At 47.2% G+C, this 21,392-nt stretch overlaps 2 protein-coding genes across 8 annotated transcripts in view; one reads left to right on the plus strand and one right to left on the minus strand.

Annotated features, from left to right (window-relative positions):
* The window catches only part of RUFY1 (RUN and FYVE domain containing 1), a 59,031-nt gene extending 49,117 nt beyond the window's left edge, over positions 1–9,914 (plus strand). For 2 of the 3 annotated variants that reach the window (XM_019469665.2, XM_019469666.2), the window contains 6 exons: positions 778–897; positions 1,506–1,635; positions 4,132–4,226; positions 6,592–6,640; positions 8,138–8,215; positions 9,332–9,914. In XM_019469665.2, coding sequence (XP_019325210.1) covers positions 778–897; positions 1,506–1,635; positions 4,132–4,226; positions 6,592–6,640; positions 8,138–8,215; positions 9,332–9,478 — 619 coding nt within the window. In that variant the 3' untranslated portion in view covers positions 9,479–9,914. Of the gene's footprint in view, positions 1–777; positions 898–1,505; positions 1,636–4,131; positions 4,227–6,591; positions 6,641–8,137; positions 8,216–9,331 lie in introns of those variants that run through there. The other variant, XR_008423933.1, reaches the window with a different exon arrangement.
* A 2,466-nt stretch (positions 9,915–12,380) lies between these two features.
* HNRNPH1 (heterogeneous nuclear ribonucleoprotein H1) lies at positions 12,381–21,038 on the minus strand. Of its 5 annotated transcripts, XM_019469671.2 has the most exons (13): positions 20,922–21,038; positions 19,427–19,582; positions 19,071–19,214; positions 17,442–17,580; positions 16,314–16,492; positions 16,161–16,232; positions 15,971–16,104; positions 15,691–15,826; positions 15,213–15,272; positions 15,031–15,120; positions 14,271–14,363; positions 13,744–13,793; positions 12,939–13,143 (listed from the first exon to the last, which is right to left on the minus strand). In XM_019469671.2, exons 1-12 carry the CDS (start codon positions 21,016–21,018, stop codon positions 13,744–13,746), a joined length of 1,350 nt encoding a protein of 449 aa, XP_019325216.1. In that variant the 5' UTR covers positions 21,019–21,038; the 3' UTR covers positions 12,939–13,143. The 5 variants fall into 5 exon arrangements, with proteins under 5 accessions (XP_019325213.1, XP_019325215.1, XP_053763559.1 ...); XM_019469668.2 differs by lacking the exon at positions 13,744–13,793 and having other exon boundaries at positions 12,381–13,143; XM_019469672.2 differs by lacking the exon at positions 15,031–15,120 and having other exon boundaries at positions 15,183–15,272.
* Between the last annotated feature and the right edge of the window lie 354 nt (positions 21,039–21,392).

Genomic DNA, 21,392 nt, shown 5'->3' on the forward strand with positions numbered 1-21,392 from the left:
CCAGGGAAGTACATGTTAAAATCACAGTGAGATGCTACTACACACCTGTTAGAACAGCTAAATATCTTTTTAATGACAATACCGAGTATTGACGGGGCTACAGAGCAACTAGAACTCTCCTACATGACCGGTGGGGATGCCAAATGGTACAGCCACGTTGGGAAACAGTGTCTTAAAATAAAGCTAACCTTACTCTTCCATCTGACCCAACAATCCCACTCCTGGGTATCAGCCCAAGAGAAATGGAAACTAATGTCCGCACAAAAGCCCATACACAAATGTTTGTAGCAGGTCTATTCATTATTGTCAAAACTAGAAGTGAGTTAGAGGTTTTTCATTGAGTGAAGTAAGAACAAACTGGTACCCTGTACAGTGAAATAGTACTCAGGCAGAGGAAGGAATGAGCCACTGATCCACAAACTTGATTTCAGCGATACTAAGCTGAGAGAAAGAAGCCAGGCTTAAAACGTTATTTATAGAAAGTATGATTCCACTTATAGGACACTCTGGAAAAGAAAAAGTCATGGTATCAGAGCCCATCAGGGGTCAGGGGTGGGAAGGGAGCCTTCAGGGGTGACAGAACTGCTCTGTCTCTTGATCACCATGGTGGTTCCATGGGTCTATCCGTGTGCTAAAAACTCTGGGAACTGGGCACACACATGAGTCAATCTTACTGTGTGCATATTTACAATGCAAGCCACGAGAACAGGAAAACACGATACCTTCGGTGGCGAGGGTGGCTCCTTTCCTTATGCAGATGTGCTTGCTTCGGTGCAGGTTACGGCAGTCTGAAAGGGCCAGGCAGGGGGCTGAGGAGCGGAGCCACCGGCTGCAGCAGGAGCTGGGCGGCCGGACGTGTGCTTTGCAGCAACAGCTCTCACAGCTGCATGAGCAGTGGTAGGCGGGCGGCCCGGTGGGGGGCAGAGGGGGGCGGGCCGTGGCCTCTTCGAAGTTTAACCCTCATCTCCTACAAGGCTGGGATGAGGGTTTGAGCGTGCATGTAAAGCCCAGTGATGAGTGACAGATGTCTGTGTTTCACAAATGAGAGAGCTGGTTCGGGGGTTCAGGAACGTCCCAGGGCCACTTGGCTGGTGAGCAGCAGGGGATGGGGGGGTCCAGTAGCTTTCTCCTGCCCCCACCCCCAGTGTCCTCCAGTGGGAGCTGGCTCTGGGTTGGAAAAAGCAGAACTCGTGTTGCAACCCCCCACGCCCCAGGTCTTGCCTCAGTAGGGGATCCCACAGGTGCAGCCCTAAGTGTCCCCAGGCCCTTTTGCTTTCTTTCGGCTCACATGCAGTCAAGTGTGCACCTGCCCTTCTTCCCCTTGAGGGGTCCCGGTGTCCCCTGTGGAGGGGCAGGCAGCCCTGCTCCAGTGATGGGTTTAGATACGCATGTGACAATGCTAATTCCAATTCCCCGTTCCCTGTGTGGTGAATTGGGTTGGAGATTGTGCAGTTTCCGCGCAAATCTCCCACTAAGACTAACTCCAGTTCATTTTGGGAAAACAGTTCAAGTCTAGAGAAAGAGCTGAAATCAGAAAAAGAGCAAAGACAGGCTCTTCAACGAGAATTACAGCAGGAGAAAGACACTTCCTCTCTGCTCCGAGCAGAGCTACAGCAAGTGGAAGGATTAAAAAAGGTAAGGCAGGGGTGCCTGGGTGGCTTGGTTGAGTGTTGGACTCTTGATCTCAACTCAGGTCACGATCTCACGGTTCATGAGTTGGAGCCCCACATCATGCTGTGTGCTGACAGCATGGAGCCTGCTTGGGATTCTCTCTTTCCCTTTCTCTGCCCCTCCCCTGCTCACTCACTCGCTCTCTAAATAAATAAACAAACAAACAAACTAAAAAAAAAGAAAGGTAAGGCAGCCATCCTTGGGAGAAAAAGAGCTACCAGTGTCTCTGGAAACTGCAACCACAGAGCCAGAGCTGTGCCCATGGAGCTGCTGCTCTGGGCGGCCGGTGCACACACCAGACACTCAGGGATGAGTGCTGTGAACAGAACATTCCCTGCCGTGGGCAGGGGTGGTCTGGGAAGAGTGACGGGCGGATCTGAATGACAGCAAGGGACGGCTATGCACAGGTCCAAGCTAAGAACCTCTCAGGCAGATAGCAGGAAGTGTGAGGGTATGTCGTGGTCAAGGAGCAGAAAGAAGGGCCATGAGGCTGAGGTGTGGCGAGCGGAAGAAGGAAGCACTGGAGCCGAGGCCTCAGGTGGGCAGACCGATCTCGGGCCCCCAGAGCTGCACGAAGGGATTTGGATCTTCTCTTGAGCACGGTAAGAAGCTGTTGGGGGCATGGAGGGGGTGGGGGAGGTACATGGCCCACTTCATTTTAAGACCGTCACCAGCTACTGTGTGAGAATGGGTGGCGGGCTTGCAAGAGAGGAAACAGTAAGCATGAACATCTTCCAAGTGCCACACCTCCACCCCAGAGGGGCTTGGCCTAGGGTCAGGTATCCTGGTTCCCCAGAACTTTCTGGGCCTGGGCCACCCCTGGGAAGCCAACCGAACCAGTCTCTGCCTAGAGCCACCTCGGTCCTCTGGTGAAGGTGAGGCCTGGATCCTATGGAAAGCTTCAGGGAGAGAGATGTTGGGGTGCCAGAATGGCATCTCTGTCTGGTTGCAGAACTAGATCTCCCAGGGAACCCAGGCAGTCTACAAGTCTTCCCCGATGATAAAATCGCCAGGCATCTCCCGCAAAGGTGGGAGGTCCCCACAATGCTGGTGGGAGCAGCTGCAGCCTGCTAGGGGGTGTCCCTGACTACTGCAGCCTCTCCTGGTGGGACTGGCATGCCTTCCGCACCACACCTGCCCTGGCAGAGGGTCCTTGAGGCTGGGGCAGCTCCCAGACCCGGATCTCGTTGTGCTGAATGTGGTAATGGGTCCTGCTGCACAATCTGAATGAGCCAACAAAGGCGCTTTGGTTTCTGTTGAAAAGTGTCTAGAGCCCCTTGCTGGGGAGCCCACTAGGCCAGGGGTGGGGAGGACCCCTGGGGAGGGGAGAAGTTCCTCATGAGCCTCTCAGGCTTGGAAAAGGGAGGAGAAGAAATGGAGGGCAGAAGAGGACTCCCAGAAAGTTCTGCATCGTGCCTCCTTTATTCCACTCCCAAATACTTTGGTGTAAGATTTGAATCGCTTGCCCTCCCCACCTCCCACCGGCACCTACATACACACACAAGAAACAAAATGTATCTGACATCAGCAGGGTGCCCTGTGCTGTGTGCCTGTGACAGCAGGCTCTGGGGCGGCTGGGAGGGAAGTGCCCACCACTTAGGCCTAAGCCCTGAACCGCACTGTCCTGGGTCTTCTGTCCTAGCCCTCGCCAGCCTGTGTCAAGGTGCCCTTTTCTCAGGTTACGATGGTTGTCATTGTGTGAGCTGCTCTCCCCACATGCACGAGAATGAGATCCCAATCTGGACCTTCATCAGCCTTGTTCACTCACTCACAACCAGCCCTTTCCAAAAAACACTATCCAGACAAGCCTTCCCTGGGCAAGTGACCTACAGTTCTATAGAAGTTTCACCTGTGTATTTTTGGAGGTAATTCTCTGTGTTTAAACAGTCCTTTAATAGCAACTCAGATGGGCAGAGCCTTGTTTGCCCTGGGAGGAGGACTGTTTGAATGGAGCTGTTTCCTGCTCCATGTCACTGTCCCCACCGCAGGGCCACCCCTGTAGCATTCACCTTGCAGTTGCCCATTCTGGAGAAACAGGCTGGTGAGAAGTAACCCACGAAGTAACTCCGTCTGGAGTGCGGTTCATACGACAAAACTGCTTTTTGCGCTTGAAAAGCATTCTGCCCTTCTTGTTGCTGTGATCGCTAAGCCTTTTTTTTTTTTTAATTTGTTTTAACGTTTATTTATTTTTTGAGAGACAGAGAGCATGAGCAAGGGAGGGGACAGAGAGAGGGGGAGTCACAGCTTCCAAAGCAGGCTCCAGGCTCCGAGCTGTCAGCATGGAGCCCAATGCGGGGCTCGAACTCACGAACCACGAGATCATGACCTGAGCCGAAGTCGGACGCCCAACCGACTGAGCCACCCAGGTGCCCCTGTGATCGCTAAACCTTTAAAAAAAAAAAAAAAAGAAAGAAAAAAAAAGACTGTCAGCGTATCAGGCATCTGGTCGGTTCGTTTTAGGAGCTGCGGGAGCTCCAGGACGAGAAGGCAGAGTTGCAGAAGGTTTGCGAGGAGCAGGAACAGGCCCTCCAGGAAATGGGGCTGCACCTCAGCCAGTAAGACCCCAGTCCCCCTCACCTGCCCCCTGCGCCGCCCCCTGGAGTCACACCAGCCTGCCCACCGGGCCCTGAACCAAATTGTGTTGTCGTGGAAGGGAGGGCCAGGAAGGAGGCCTGCCAGGTGGAGGTCAGGCCTCGAGGACGCAATGCTGGTTTAACGCGTTAAGAAACCCCAGATGGGTGAACCAGATGGGTGGGGGGCGGGCTGCTTGCTGGGCCTGCAGTCAGACCAGAGTGGATACTGTGGTTTGAGGGTTCCAGCCTGCCCTAGCCAAAGTGCGGTCACCTCCAGCCTTTCTGGATACTCGCACCCACCAGTCTTTCTGTCTGCTCTGCTGGCTGCTGCTGCAGGAGTGCCGATGTTGGTGCTTCTGTTTGTCCTGTAACTGGACAGCTCTCCTTCCCGATGGTCCCAGTCCTGCCAGGTTGCTCTGGACAGCCTGATAGGTCACAGCCGATACTAGAATATGTTCACCTGTGCAATTATTGTTGTTTTTCTTTTTTAATATTTCTTGAAAGAGATAGAGCATGAGCAGGGGAGGGGCAGAGAGAGACACAGAATTCAAAGCAGGCTCCAGGCTCCAACCCACAAACCGTGAGACCTGAGCCAAAGTCGGACACTTAACTGACTGAGCCACCCAGGTGCCCCTATTACTGAATTTTCAAAGCCATGGGGGAGCTTTTTCTCCTTCTGAGTCAGGACTCTTGGTTTCAGAGGGACAAAAATCCAACTCAAACTGTCTGAAGCAGAAAAAGCCATCAGAACTGTCTCTCCTTCCTACCTCTGGTATCCTGTCTGTTGCTTCCACCACGAGGGGATCTGGCTCACATCAGGGCAGAATGGCTCCCACAGGGACTCCAGGTTGACTTGCCACCCCCACCAGAGTCCTGTTCTGGTGCCTGTCACAAGCACGGTGACCAGAGAGAGAAGGGCTGTCATGGCCAGCACAGCCTGGGCTCAGGCTCCATGCTGAATAAAACCCTGACCAGAAAAGGTCCAGAGATGAGGGTGACCAGGAGAAGAAACTAGAAACACTGAAGTAGTATGCACACCGAACAGGATGTCCCTCAGTTGGGCTGCGTGGGGGTTGCTGTGTCAGGACACGTGACACGGGCAGGGGTTCCCCAGGGAACCTTTGTGCTTCTTCCCTCCTTCCCTCCCTCCTTCTTCATGTCACCAGGTGACACCAGAGAAGACTCCCTTCAGATCCCTCCACCAGCCAGACACAGCTGCCTGGTTTCTTTATGTCGCCAAAGTCTGGGTCCTTCCCAAGCTTATTTCCCAGGGAAGTGCTTGCACAGTCAGGCTGCCCTCTCCACCTGGTGTCCCCAGGTCTCTCCACCCAGGCAGCTGCTGGTGCTGTCAGTCTGCAGGCCTGTTCCTAAGCTGGTCAGGGCAGGAGGGAATGCCTTTTTCTAAAGGACTTGATGCTCAGTTTCCTAATCCTCCCCCAGAAGACTAGCTCGGGTCTCAGAGCCCGGCCACTTTGACACTTGGATTAGGTTAATCCAATGACAGTTTAGGCTAATCTCAGCTTTCAAGGGCTCAGACCATCCCCCCTGCCCCACCCGCCCACAATTACAACTTCTTACAGTTTCATTTTATCTGGTTTAATCCTGCCAGTTTAGACTGTGTTCAGTCAGTCGTTTATGTGGACAACTAAGGAATTATTCTTACCCTAACAAGAATGGAGCAAGGACAAATGAACATGTCCTCTGAGCAGGACTGTTCTAAAAGGAGCAGGCAGCAGGAAAAGGGCCCAGAGAGCCCTGCAGATTCTGGTTCCTGAGGGGAGCACACACAGCCCCACTCCAGGACATGCCTTATGCAGGAATGGTTGCCCAGAGAAGCTAGGAAACTGGATTTCTGGGACATTATCTTTTTATTTTTTAAGTTTATTTATTTTGAGAGAGAAAGAGACACCCCAAGTTGGGGAGGGGCAGATGGAGAGAGAGAGTCTGCACTGCAGCGCAGAGCCCGATGCGGGGCACGAACTCACAAAGCTGTGAGATGGCGACCCAAGCCAAAACCAAGAGTCGGACGCTTAACTGAGCCCCCCAGGCACCCGTATCCTCAATCTTTAAATGGCTGCAACTATTTCAAAGTCTTCTGAAAGCTTGCAGGATCAACAGTCTGTTCTTGGGCCACGTTCAGTCCACAGGCTCAACCTCGGAGCATGGCAGACGTGAGCCAACCTCAAGAGGTGGCTCTGGGATGATGAAAAGGTAGAAAGAGTGTTCCAGAATGACTCATGTTATGGGACAGCTCTCTCAATAAGCCCTGTCTCCCTCCCGAAGCCAGACAGTCGCTGTTGAGAGCCTCTCACTGCTTCTAAATGATTTTTGCCTTTTTTTCTTCAAGGTCAAAGCTGAAGATGGAAGACATCAAAGAAGTAAATAAGGCACTGAAGGTACTGGATTGTTGATGTTATTAGCATAAGAATCTCTGCCCAAGAGCAGCTGTTGGTCAGCTAGTGCAAACGCCCCATGTGCTCTTGGGTTTTGCCACAAGTCAGGTGAGCGTGTGCGGCTGAGGCTTCAGTGGCGGTTAGCACTTGTTCACAGAGCAGAAAGTGCCGCTCAGAGCCAGGTGACCTGGTGAGAGGTGGTGCTGCTGAGTGGCGGGCCCACCCCAGAACCCTGGTCTGGATCCGGGCTCCTCAGCTGTCAGCCATAGTTCCACCCCAGGCCTGCCACACAGGTGCCCAAATGGAGGAAGCACAAAGTGGCAGAGAGATCCAGGGATTGTTGAATAGGGAGCATGAGACCTCTCCCTGCAAGTGAGGGGCCGGAGGCCACCCTATTTCTGGGGACCATTCAAGCCCTGACCTGGGCCGTGTTTCTGGACCACCTTGGGGAGGGCAGGATGATGCACCCACCTACGGAGAGCTGGAACATGGGGACCAGGTGACTAGGTACGGGCACCAGGCTGGCCCACTAGGGTCGGGACAGGGACAGTTCAGAGAAGGGACCGCCCACCTGGGACAGGAGTTTGCGGCCTCTGCTGGATGGAGACCCTAGTACACACAGGGCAGAGGCAAACTGTCACGGCAGCTCACGGCAGCCCTGACTTAACATCATGCACCTTCCCCGCCCTTGCAGGTGGGCAGCACCTTAGAGGAGATCGCTGTGAGCTGCTTTTCTGTCCCTGAAAAACTGCTGGAATGTCCAACAGTGACAGCAGCACTCGAGGAAGGAGCTGTTGGGCGTGGTGCTACAGCTCTTAGGGTCAGTCTGTCACCAAGAAAGTGACATCCACCAGAGGCTAAGGAGCCAGAAAAGTTTCTCAGGTCTTTGGCCCCTTTGAAAGCTCAGTCCCTGCAGCTGAACAAATCATGCCTCCTGGTTGTCCTTTAGAAAGACAGCTTTCAGAGTGGTGTCTGCCTCTGCAGAATGGAGACTCCTGCCTCCCCACCTCGCTCTGAGGGTCGGGGGGCTCAGCATGTGGAGAAGGGCCTCCCATCCCATGGCATGTTACCTTCTGTCTCAGCAGGGACTGCCATCACAGACCTGGTCTGGCTGACCAGGCTGGCCCCTCTCCCTCCTGCCAGTTCAGCAGGGGGACACTGGAGAATGTCTCAGCCAGGATCCAGTTGCAGGCATCAGATCCTGACTCTTGTTACCTCAGCCGAAGGGCATTTATTGAAAGGGGGTGGGGAAGGCTCAGGTTCCCGGGAAGCTGGGGGATCTGGCTGCAGGCCGGGAAGCCAGGGCCAGAGGGCAGACGGTCTGCAGCACGTGAGCTGTGGTCAGGGCAGGGAGGCCCTAGGAGGCCCCATCTAGCGTAAAGTGGCTGTCCCTCAAAAGGTGCTATTAGAGAAGTGGTAGGCCACTGACATTGGGCAGCCAGAGGTCCATCAGGAGCCAGGCCGTAAACTGGGATTCTGTGGTGGTCTTTCCTCCCCCAGGGCCATACTTGGCTGAAAGACGATGAAGCAACGCACTGTAAGCAGTGTGAAAAGGAGTTCTCCATTTCCCGAAGAAAGGTACGTGGGGTGGCCCTCCATTGGCTCACACAGGTGGGGCTCCCCTCCCACCAGTCCCACAGGGGCCACCACACTGTGATCACACCTGCTGGTCTGCTGGCCCAGGGAGATGGTTTCCCAGCTCATGCCCAGAGCTAGTCTAGGTGAGCAGATCATTGAAAATTCATTTTAAGCAACAGGACCAACATCTGGCAAAGTGAGGCAAAAACAATCTCTAGAGAACCGGTGAGCAGCGAGTCTCCGGACAGGCCCCCAAGTGGCACCAAAAGCTCACTGGCATCTGGGCAGGGCCAGTGCCCTGATAAGTCTGCCTCTGCCAGTGTACAGCCTGCCCTCAGGCTCCAGGAACAGAAGGTCCTATACCTTTGGTCCAGGGTTGACAGGGCTTTGAGTGACCAGTTGGGCATGATAGGGGCAGGATATAGATGCCAAACAAAACTGGAAACCTCTACAGCCCACAGTACCCCATCCACTACTACACAGGTGCGCATGCTCACCGGTCCCGGCTAACGGCCTCTCTGTGGAAAAGTACAACTCCCAAACCTTAGTGCCTTGCAGTAGGTCCAGAGGTAGAAACAGCCCTCCTGAGGCTACCGTTGAAATCCTGCATTTCCACAAGGCCTGCTGGACACTGGGGCCTCTCCATCCCCACCTGTGAACGGCCTGGCAGAGGTTCATTGTCTAGCCTGATGGGGTTGGGCTGTTGGCAGAAGTGACAGATTTCTACATGGATCCTGGTCTTGGCGTTCTGCCCAAGGCTTAGGCAGTTCTTCACAAAGTAAGACACCCATCAGGAGGGGCTGGCTGGCTAAAGAAACCTGGGGTCCCACCACAGGGTGCAGGGATTGCAGGGACTGAACCTGGGCCCCCAACTCCAGTAAACACATTCTGAAGGAAAAGAGCCTGATTCATACAAGCGCATGCCCCTCCACCACCACTCTGCAGACCTTAGAGGCACAGGACTGTAGAAACAAATGTCTGCAAGGACCCCTTCCAAACTGACACATCTGCAAGTCTGCCTTAGGTTTTAAGATCCCTTCCCCAAAGGCTCTAAGAACAGAGTGGGTGTACGGATGGGGGAGCACAGCACACCATGATGGCCTCTCTGTCCCGCAGCACCACTGCCGTAACTGCGGCCACATCTTCTGCAACACGTGTTCCAGCAACGAGCTAGCACTGCCCTCCTACCCCAAGCCCGTGCGTGTGTGCGACAGCTGCCACACGCTGCTCCTGCAGCGCTGCTCCTCGTCCACTGGCTCCTAAGCACACAGGGCGTCGGCAAGGCAGCCTCACAACCGTGCCAAACTCTGTGGGTCTTGGGGGATGCCCAAGGGCTTGGGGAAGCAGGAAGGAACGCGATCCTGGCCGGCTGTGCACACAGCATGGCGGAATGGAAGGTACACGCCTCTCCTTTCCGGACTGTATGGAATTAACCTATCTGCTAACCTGTCTGGATGCTTCCTTCTCACTTGGCTACATCACTGGCTTTGGCTCCAGTGTAACTTCATGATTTTGCTACTGTCATTTTTCACTTTTCAAAAAAATTGTCCGGTTTTATGGCAGTCGTACTAGTATAATGAGCAACCAGTTCCACAACCCCCCCCGCACCGTGCCTTCCCTGCTTCAGAAGCCAGAGATTTGCCACATCACACCCTTGTTAATATGTCTTTGGACCTGCAATAAAATCATTTATTTTTCACTCCGGTGCAGAAAGCATAGGCACTCGTGTCCGTGTCACAGACGTCAGGGTCAGCCTCTGGGGAGGCCTCAGGGCAGCCCCCATGTCAGGACTAAAGGCCCTCAAGGAGGGCAGCTGCCTTTGAGGTAAGCCTGCTGGGTTCTGGTACAGGCTGTGCCCTGTCCAGTGAGCTGAGGACGACATGGGCCATTAAGTCCACCAACAGGCACAGAGGAAGTGACCTCACGCCCATCACCAAAGCTCAGAAGTTGTTCCTTTATGCAAGTGGATTGCAGGAGATACCTGTGGGAGGCACCTGCCAGATAGTCATTCACAAACTTCAAAAGTAGGGCTAGGACAGGTGCAGTCAGCTGTGAAATTGGGCTCAGCACATGCTCACCCCACCCCCTGCCCCCAGCCAGGGGTCTGAAATGAAAGAAGTGCTGTAATACTGTCCAGACCTGTCCATCCATCCATCTGCAGAGCCTCTGCCTTCTCCAGCCCTCAGGGGACTCCCTGTGCTGGCTGCTCAGTCCCCACTTTCCCCATAAGTCCCCTGGCCTGCTTAGCTGTCCAGCCCCCTGCTCGAGGCCCTGGCTCTCCCTCTTCTTCCTGTGCTCTTACCCTGCAGAAAGTTCCCCACAGGCTGGCTCAGATTCCATATGTGCTGCTCCCTTAAACACATCTGTGGGGTTGGGAAGTTTGCGGGGGGGGGGGGGGGGGGGGGGGACCTGGGCAGCTCTGCAAGGTTGGGTCGATACACACGCCCAGCTCCAGAGCAACATTCCTTCGGAGCTGCAGGTTCTCACATCCTATCAGGAAGTACGATGGCAGAGAAAGCAGCTGCCAAGAGGGACGCTTCATCTGAGCAGCTTTTTAGTAAAATCTCCAGCACTCAGCTGTTCCCGTAATGCTTACATCCTGAACTATACTCCACACTGGTCTGGCATCAGAGCAGTACCCAGTTTTCAGTGCACCCAATTTGGATTCCAGCTCACTGGGGAGCCTTGGGCTCGTCATCACCTCACTTCTGGGCTCTCATCTGCCCACACAGAAAAGAATACCTGACTCCTGTTTTGACCACTAAGTAGAATGTTCCCCCTCTCCACCCAACAAGCAAGATACTGAGGCATTATTCAAAGGACCCTTTTGCCAGTTACCAAATATTTAGTTGCAATGAGACAACTTTTCTATCCACGCCACGTCAAATATGCACCTGAACTTTGGAATCCTCAGGCTGTGGTGGGGTGACCTTCCTGACCCGGGCAATGAGGGACAGTGGTCTAAGGCAATGCTTCTCAAGCTTAAATGCACAGGTTAGCCAGGAAGAAGGGTGTCCTATTAGAATGCCACCTCCCAACAGCACCTGGAGGTTCTGGTCTAACAAGCACCCAGGTGGTTTTGGTTCAAGTCCATGGAATACAAGGTTCCAAAGAACCAGGATGGTGGGTTAAATACTCCCTTTTCAAAAGCCAAATGGTTCTGGATTAGCTTAGCCTTAACTCCCGCCGTCCCTTTTACCTCCAAAGAGCCTTTACTCAACAAAGACATTCCTTACGTAAAACAACTTAAAGAGCCAGACAAGCAATCTTCCTTGAGCCTTCTCATTAACAGGGGTCAGTTCCACAGACACTGAATAACTCAGCCAAGATGCTAGGGGCAGTGTGAAGTCCAGAACACAGCAGAAGCTCAAGGCTGCCTCCCCTGCAAATTATTTCTCTAAACCTGAAGACAGGCTAAGGATTCCAACAACACTTGTGTGCCCCAGGTGATGGCAAGTTGTTCCCCTCCACCATGTGGGATAGCACCATCCTCCACAGAGGGGATGCAGCACAATACATCTGCAGGGCCTTTTGCACACATTTGTGCAATGCTGCCATCTACAGATGCTTAGAAACACCTAAGATTGTAACCAAACCTCACTAAAGATGAAAAGAGATTTTCAGCACTGACACAAGTGGCTTCAAATCCTCAATTTGGCTTAAGCGGAGTCTGCAGTGTTAAGCATGTACTAAAGGAATTTTGAGACAATCACACCTTTAAGAGGGCTAGCTCCTTCTAGAAGACCTCCCGTACCCCATGTAAGCAAAAACTCAGAGTGGGAAGGGTGGCTCCTGGTCAGCCACCCACCACCCCTGGCACTTCCTTCTTAGCCATGCCTGCTGCAGGCCTCCGCGAACATGCAGAACATGCAGTGAGCACTTCGGCCTCTCCATGTTTTATGCAAGCGCTTAGCAAGTCAGAGGCAGCTCAGGTTAGGTCCTACGCAGCCAGGCCAAACACACAGCCCTTCCACAAGGGCCCCACAAGCTAGATTTACCTTCAGTTGCACTGGAGGGAAGAAGTCTGACGACATCTACACGACAGCCTCAACTGCCGAGCCTCTCTGCCACAGCCAAAGACGTGAGCCACTGTCACCTACGCCCCGGGCAGGAATAGAGCACCAAGAAACAGTCCACATGACACTGAAGCATAGACAAGACAAAGTGCAGTTTTTAAAAGGAAGATTTATTTGACAAGTTTCACTTAGCGCAATACACCTAAAAGGAAATCACAATACAATGAAAGATTTAAATCAAGGCCTCAGAATTTCATACAAACACCAAGACCAAAATCCTAAAGTATTGGTATTGCGTCTCAAATTTCCCCCATTAACTTAAAAAAAAAAAAAAAAAAAAAAAGCTTAAACTTACGTGCCTTAGAGGTTATTAAATGAAACTAGAATTAACAAACATGCCAAATGTTTTCACTTTTAATTGTAGACACAGCTCCTATATTGAGTTTTACAAAAAAAAAAAGCATGTCTTTCAACATGCATCCAAACAGTGTTCAATGTAATGTGGTATAAGAGCAACATTTAACATAATTCAACTGCTTTAACCTAAATACACTTACTGCTTAAGTACATCCTACTATATAACTAGAGAAAAGCTGAAAATTGTTTAACAGTTATAGTTTACTCGGTTGTTACATCCTAGATGAAAGTTTGTGTTCAAAAATACTGAACCTTAAGTCTTTAAAACAATCCTTGATTTCCACTTAGAGTAAGCATAAATCACAAGCTTGTATTGCAAAACTGTTAAACTTTTTTCTTTAAAAAATGTTGACCAAGAGTCAGTGATCAGGATCAATTACATTCCCCATCCACCACTCATACTGGACATGCTAGACATCCCTCCCATTCCGTTCACTCCCATAGATGCACGGCTTCCACTACTGTAGTAGCTGCTGTTCACTGCTCCTTGGCTGCCTGCAAAGAGATCAATATGACAAGTCAGGAGAATTACCAGATTATCAGTCAAATAAAATATAGCATTCCAAGAAAAAGTTTAAAAAGTATACGAGTACAAATGGCTGCTGTCCAAGTGGCGAGAAGCATGTTTGGGAAAGGGGACTCCCGACTCCAAACAAGTCTCAATTAACCCCTTTTCTCTGCAGTACCAACTTGCCAGACTCTCGTGCTACCATTTAATTGGATGCTTCAGGATCAACATAGAAAATTAAGTTTAAAGGAAAACTAGTGTTTTTCAAAAATTGCAAAATTACTTCATGTTGTTTTTAAAGCTAAACAAGGCATTTTAAAAAAAAAATTTTACCATAAACATTCACAATGTGTCCATCGAATGGCATATATGAATAGGGAGGACAGGGGCAGTCTCTTGCTTTTCCTATTCATGGTGGGCAGGAAGTGAGACGACAAAAGTTGGACTAAAGGCAACTCACTGTGCCCAAAATGGCAGCCTCCATGGAGTTAAGTCAGAGCCATTGACTGCTATAGAAATAGTGTTATTACAACATATCAGTATTTGCTATTGGGAATTTAAATTATATTTTTTGAGAAAATATTTACCTATGCAATGTTTGATTGAAAATCACTGGAGTTTTCCTGTAAAACTTGGTCTGCAAAAGGATTTTGTAGGGTAAGACTATAATACCAAAATCACCATTCTTTAGACCAATTGAAAAAAAAAAATCAAATAAAAGCAATCCTAGGATAAAACTGACTAGTAAATACGGTCCTGAACCCAACCACCATTCTACTTTATAAAATTCTCCCTCCATCTAAAATGGATTTAATGCTAACGAAAAGACAGAAAAAAAAAAAAAAAAAAAAAAAGATGAACAATTTTTTTAATAAATGGAGGCAGATGTTTTCTGGCTTGACATTATTCCAAGTTGCAATGACTAATAATTTATACAACACTCCCCCTCCCAAAGATTGGTTCTGAAAATTAAGCTATTAAAAGAACAAGTTACATTTGGATCAAAAGCATATTATTTATTAACCCCAATTTCACCAAAAAGAAGCCTGCATATTCCCCCAACTAAAGAAACCTGCCTAAAACTTATCTCAAGTATACAGAAAAACACACTTACCATATCCACTCATGCTGCTCTGGCCGCCATAGCCGCCTCCATAACCACCACTCAGCTGCTGACTGGCTGGGCCACCATAACTGGACTGGTTTGCTGTTAAGTTAAGAGAACATTAGAACCCTGTGCCATATGTAATGTGGTACCTGGTGGTACCGGGCTTGTAATTCTAAATCTATGATTTTCCAGTCTTTTGATTTTATATTACTATAATCCTCTGTCTCCTTCTGCCTATTGCCTATGACCAAAACTACCTTTCTATCCATCATATGAACTAGTCAAACATTTATAAACCAAAAGGCCAACAGTATGCACATCAGCAGGACTAAATGCACATGATTCCATAAAGTAGAGGCATTTTGAGAAGACCTTAGGATACTGCTTAACTGGATTTAGTGGGGTTTTACCCCATAATTTATACAGTAAGGTTATGTCAATACACAGGTATAACTGAACACCTAATTATGCCCAACTATGCCCAAGAATTTATTGATCCTGTGCTTTTTAGTAATTTTAGACTTATACTTCATAAAGACAACCGAACTAGTTTCTGCCATCCCCTCCCCCAAAAGTACTTAAAACTAGTCATCTAAACAGTTTTTACATTAACTCACAAGGATTTAAATAAGCCAGACAAAATTCAAATTGAAAACTCTTTGCCTAACTTAATTATGCTAAACTCATTAAAATATAAATTAACTTAACTTATATAATCGACTTATATAGATATGTTTTGGTTTTTAAAAAAACTAACGATATTTACACAAGCCCATGCCTCCCATCATTTGGCTACCATAAGCACCACCGCTTGCTCCTGCTGTAGAATTCAAGAAGAGTTCTACATATCTGTGTTCTGAAATGAGAGAAAAGGCATACAAGGTTAGCTTAAAAAAAAGACACTAAAGTGATATTTACACAAACCCATGCCTCCTAGCATTTGGCTACCGTAAGCACCACCGCTTGCTCCTGCTGTAGAATTCAAGAAGAGTTCTACATATCTGTGTTCTGAAATGAGAAAAAAAAAAGTTTGAAAGTCTTTGTTGGTGAAAGAAAGAGAGAGAAGCACTTTTAAGTTCTTAAACAAGTAGATCTGTGAACTTCAAATACTTTTGGTAAAAAAAAAAAAAAAAAAAAAAGTCTAGCTGCTTCTCAGGCAATTGGACTATGCACATTTCAAAAACCAGCCTTCTGATTTAAACATTCATCTAAATTAAGTCTGTCAATTAAGGCTATAATTCAAGTCCATGTTCTCATCACAAACCCCTTCCAATCCCACTAAACCCACATTTTTTAAACACAAACCAAAGAACTAACTCATTATCAGACCGAATTTCTCATACATCCCTACTATTTCTCTATCACAAACACTGGTCACTCAACCATCTGTAGAGACCCCCGGCCAAGACACTTAAATCTCACTTACGCATATTTGCTTTGTCTTTTGACATAGCTGCCACAGCATCTTCGTGAGTTGCAAACTCGACGTCTGCTTCACCGGTTACTCTGCCATCAGGACCAATTTCAATGTGTACTCTCACAGGGTTCAGCGGTGAAAAGAACTAAATATAAGTATTTCAGAGAATAAAGTCAAATCTCTATTGTTAGAAAACACAAATTTATAGCGTACTGTTTCACTTAGACTAAGAACCAAGTTTTTAATGCTCTCCTGAAATAGACAACCTGTAAATTTATCTTACACTTACATTATAAATGTCATTCTCAGTAGCTCTGTAAGGTAATCCCCGCATGTGTACACAATGTCCTGTTGTGCTCTGGAAAGTAGAGCCACCATCCCCATATCTGTGATCAGACATTCCTGAAAAACAATAATTGAGGTCTAGATGGACAAGAGTGTAAGTATCCTTTAGTTGAGAAATTCAATTCTTACCTTACCTCTTCCAAATCTATCTGACCCAAATCCATAGCCATCATTATATCCATTATAATCATCATAGCCTCCGTAACCTGGAAGACAAGAAGTACAATCAATCAAATGAAAACAGTTACACAAACAACAGACCTTGTGGTATCTGCATATTGACGTACCTCCTCCATAAGCACCACGTCTCATCCGTTCAAAGCCAGCTCCCCTGCCAATGCTGTTATACCCTCTGCCAGCTCCAGGTCTGTCATAGGGACCTGGCCGCTGCATGGCCATAAGCTTTCGTGGTGGATCATAGTGAGTTCTAACTTCAGCTCGACTGCTCTTAAAGATTTCGATATACCTAAAGCATTGTTCACGAAGGAAAGGGATGGGGAAGGGAGAAAAAACATTAGTTCATTTCATACAGGTATTTAGTTACACAAGAAAACAATGTAGTCATAGCCATGAAACTGACTAATATTTAAAGCCAGATTTCTTATATTTGCATAGGCAATGACCAGAAATTCACTCAATTGTAAGATTTAATGTAAATTGTATTTATATAGTATAACTCACTCCTCTGAGGCAGAGAGCCCAACCTTAGGGGTAGAGAGGAGTACTACAAATAAATGTTTTAGGAGGGAAAGAATTCCACTCAACTTTCAACATTTCATGTCTTAAATCCATTGGCATCATGTATAGCAAGTGGGCTAAAAAGCCAGCCTCCACCAACAGTCTAGCCCACACTACACATTTTCTTTCGCCAATAATACCCCAGGCCTATGCTTTTAGTAGAAATCAGCATAGGTAAGCGCATGCTTCAATGAAAAATAGTCACAAGCAAAGAGAATAAAACCTTTTGTGACAATTTCTTGAAAGCTATGCTTATTAATACATATGCAGAATATTTATACAGCAAGAAAAAGTTTGTTGCATTTCAACTTTAAAAACAAGATCAGAAAGTATCACATTTTCTTATGGTAATATTAATTTACTAGGTGGGTGTTATTACAGCTAAAGCCAGGTTTGCATTAACATTTTTTAAAGCCATAGTCTCTCAACTCTATTGATTAGAATTAGGAATCTTGGAATCTTACAGTATCGTAAGGGAGACCAAATTAACTGGGGACAATTTTAAAACCTAAACTTTAATCTGAATGCTTTATGGGACTTTAATATAGGGAATTTGAAAATTGTGGCAAAACATCAATTGGGACTAGAAAATAGGTTTTTCTTCTAAGCAGAGAGAATATGGATTTAATTGTTTACCATAAGAAAAGTGACAAATCCAACCAACCATCCATCCCCACCTGTGCCCTATTCTTTCCTTGTGTTTCTTTAGAGCCTTTTCAGCTATTTCCTGTGAAGCAAACTGCACGAAGGCCTCCCCCGTACTCCTCCCCTGGAAGTCCACCGGCAATGTTATCCCATTTGGCACGATTTCCAACCCTTCAACCCAAGGACAAATAACCCCAGTAGGGGGGCAATATTAACATCACAAGCCCAGAAATGATTCTTCTTATAGCTTTAAATAAACCAGAATTTTAACTTTAGGTGAACGGTATGCTTTCAACAAGTACTTTTTTACATATGCATTGTAATATGAAGTTCCATTATTACAAAGTATAACTCAATTCTTAACACACCCCATGGCACAGTATGTAAGAAAAAAACTTGAACACAGGATGCATTAAGAATTCAACAATTAACACTCTAATCTATGCAAATTAATGTTGAGAATTACACAAGAATTTAATAAAGTTTCAAGCATTAAATACAACAGTTACTATACTTAAAACACCTTTTACCTCAATTTATATTTCAATGTTCTAAGTGGAACTTCAACTTTTAAAAAAAATTACACATTTAAACATTTCATATACAAATTGAAACATTGCTTAAGTCATATAATTGACAAACATACAATCTAAACTTTTCAACAAACAACTGATCTACACAGCACAATCATGCACTCTTATGCTCTAACAGTAGTATGATTCACTTCTGGAAATTCCGTCTATGAAAAATCCTTTCCGTGGATACATTCCCAAGCTTACAAAAAGGGCTTAAAGCACTTTCCTAGAAGATATGAAATTATGTTCATATTTAACGTTGACAGATAGCATTCAATTCTCACCAATTTAGACAAAAACAATCAAAGCAGACTTGATTTCAAGAATTCTGGCAAAATATTAGGACTTGATACATATCTAAGTCAAGATTTTCATACATACTATACTGAACCATGAAAGGATTTCTTAATTCCACTTATCACATGAGTATTAAAATAGTACTTAAAATATATGATCTAACATTCTTCTACACATGCAATTTTACCAGCTCTTCAGCATAAAAACATTCAAATACTTTAGGCCCAGAACAGTTTCAAAATACTTTCTTTATTTCAGACAATGAGACTACATTCAAACTACTCTTACATTAGATTTTAATTAAGTTCATAATTCCCTGGCTACAACAACCAGTTGCTTCCGTATTTTTTTTCCCCACTAAGAGTTAGGCCATTAGAGATGTTTCTGGGCCCATGACCCAATTTGTCTTAAAACATAGGCACTTGCCATAAATCACAACAACCTAACTCAAACTAATCTAATGTTAAGGGATCTTACCTTTAACTTGAAGTACTTTGCTGAACAGCATTGTGAGGAAGTAGTTAAGCTGTTGAGGACAATCCTCAAAGATCTACTCTGAACTACAATACTAAATATAGGCAAAGTTAGCATTTTCAAAGTACTTAATTTCCACCTTTAAGATGGGCTTAAATTATTTGAAGGTCTCCAGGAAGAAGAAAACATTTAATTCACCTGTATATACTCACACCTGTTTAAATACCTAAGCTACTCAACTTTAAGGTCTATTAAATCACATGTTGCCAGAAGCTAGCCAGAACTCACTGCTCAGCAACAAACACAACTACATACCTGAGAAGAACTGAACAATTTCTTCCTTGCTACATCCAAAGGGGAGTCCTCTAAGCCGTACAAAGCCATCATTGGCCGTGTCAGGACTATTTGGACCAGTATGCTTCAACACCCAATCCATTTCAACGTTGTTTGACTTGAATACTGAAAGAGGTGCTTAGAATTAGTCAATTTTGGAAAGTCAGAGAATGAAGTTCAGACTTCCTGGGTCTTTAGATAATCTAGGAAGAGCTGCCATAAACTCCCTTAGATGACCATTTCCATGCGGTCAAATACCTAAAATTCAGAAGGGGTAAGATAGAGCTCTATGTGTTTAATGTTTTTATTTACTGTTACTAGGGCAACATAAATCAAACCTTCAACATATCTGTGTCCCATAGTTTCTCTGTCTTTTTTCAGGGCCAATTTGACTTCATCTTCTGATTCAAGTTCAACAAAAGCCTCGCCACTCGGTCTGCCTTCTCTGGTGTAGATGAAACGAATACCTTGAGCCCCATTTTGAATTTTGCAGTCTGGAAAGAAAACAACCGTTAATACAGAATTTAAAACTAAAAACAAACAAACAAACAAACAAAAAAAAAAAAAAAAAAAAACCACCTCTGGGTGATATAGATGAAACGCCTATTCATGCTCCACTACAAACAGAGCTTTTGCAAAGCCTAGAATGAGCAATGTTACCAAATCCCAGAGCCGCTTTCTAGAACTTAAGCCGTTAACTTCTCCCAAACTTCCTTACTCCCTAGATGATACATTCCATTACCTCAAGAAAACCCAAAATCCAAAACAGTTTAACAAAATTGATTTCCAAGTCTTCTCCATTGAACATCCTTTGAAACCCCTCATAAGTCTGGACTTTGATTTTATGGCATTTTCTGGGTACTGTTTCAAGTTTTGGTCCAGGGCACGTGGTTTTACCTTACTAGCAGCAACATTACAATTTCTCCTGTGAATCCAAATTTGCAGGGCCAATACTCACCTAAGTGGGGATCAATGTTAGCAAGCTAAAATGCTCCAAGTTGCACAGCTGAAGCCAAACTCAGTCTTGCTCACCGCAAGGTGGCTTCCAGTGTACTTGGTTCTCGTTTTACAGGTCGTTTTCCGTTACCCAGGCTAAATTCAGACAGTAAGTCAATACTACAAGTGTCCTTCCAAAACCTGTAAATTTCTTCCAAATATATCTTTATCAGCCTAAACTCACACTAGCAATGAGAACAAGGACATTCTAGTAGAAATTATTCAGAAAACCTACATACTGGAAAAGAGCTACACAAACAAGTAAATTTCCCTGGGCTTCAGTGTCCTCAACTGTAAAGTGAGCCAGATCAAGAACTAGAATGAGCAAGAACTCGTCACAATTACCAAATCTTGATTTGGAAAATTGTCTGAAATTAACAAGTGACATTTTAACTTTCTGAAGTCAAATACCCTGCTTCAAGAACATACCAAAATTGGAAGTTGTTACACTTCAAGGTTTTGCAAAATGTTAGTATTGTTTGCCCAGCAACTGGGCAATTTTCTCAAGATGAAGAGAGAAATCCCATTTATCCTTTCGAAAAGATAGCCGTAGAAGACTAGTGCTTAAACGTAGGTAAAGCAAACAAAAAAAAAAAAATCAGTCAGAGAGGCCGCACTCCCCCCAAGAGGACTCGGAGGGCGGGCGGGGCTTTCGCAATTTCCATTGCGTAACAGCGGCCGGCGGGGCGCGAGCAGCCCAGAGGGAACGGCTGCCTCCCGCGCCCCGCCAGGGGGCGCCCCAGGCCCGGCCCGCCCCGCCCTGGCCCGACCGCCTCACGGCCCGCCTGCCCGTCCGCCGGCTCCGGCCCCGAACTCCCGCCTCCGCTTCAAACTCACCAGAAAAAAAACGCTGCACTTCGTCTGCTGAGCAAGACCAAGGCAAGCCCCGGACCTTCACCACGAATCCCTCTCCGCCTTCGGTGCCCAACATCATTGTCTCTTAGTGGGTCCTGGCGTCCAAACAGACTGCAAGGCGAGGGATGAACGTCAGAACAGGGAAATGTTAAAATTCAACAGCCCTCCGCCCTCGAGGCGCCCGACGGTCCGCGGCGCCCGAGTATGAGGCGAGCCCGTGCAGACGCCCGAAACCCAGCAATTCCAACACCAACACCTCTTTGGCCAACGGCCGGGAGCCCGAAGCCGCTGTGGGCACCAAGTACCGGTGCCCCAAGCCGAGGGGGCCCTGGCCTAGCGCCAGCGTGGAGGCAAGGAAATGGCGGCGGCCGCTTCCGCTCCGCCTCCTCCGACATCTCACACAATAGAGTCGACGCGGCCTGCAGGCCTCGGCGGCCCCGCCGCTACTCGGCG

The sequence above is a fragment of the Panthera pardus genome, unplaced genomic scaffold (assembly GCF_024362965.1).
Source record: "Panthera pardus isolate Hobbes unplaced genomic scaffold, ASM2436296v1 HiC_scaffold_2, whole genome shotgun sequence".
Taxonomy (NCBI): Eukaryota; Metazoa; Chordata; class Mammalia; order Carnivora; family Felidae; genus Panthera; species Panthera pardus.

Excerpts from the sequence above, each read along its gene's own strand:
- HNRNPH1 (XM_019469668.2), bottom strand. The coding sequence starts at position 21,018 with ATGATGTTGGGCACCGAAGGCGGAGAGGGATTCGTGGTGAAGGTCCGG. Across the intron at positions 19,583-20,921 it reads AGTGCAGCGTTTTTTTTCTG|ACTGCAAAATTCAAAATGGG; the intron begins GTGAGTTTGAAG and ends TTTTCTTTCCAG. Across the intron at positions 16,105-16,160 it reads GTCAGATAGATTTGGAAGAG|ACCTCAATTATTGTTTTTCA; the intron begins GTAAGGTAAGAA and ends TTGTCCATCTAG.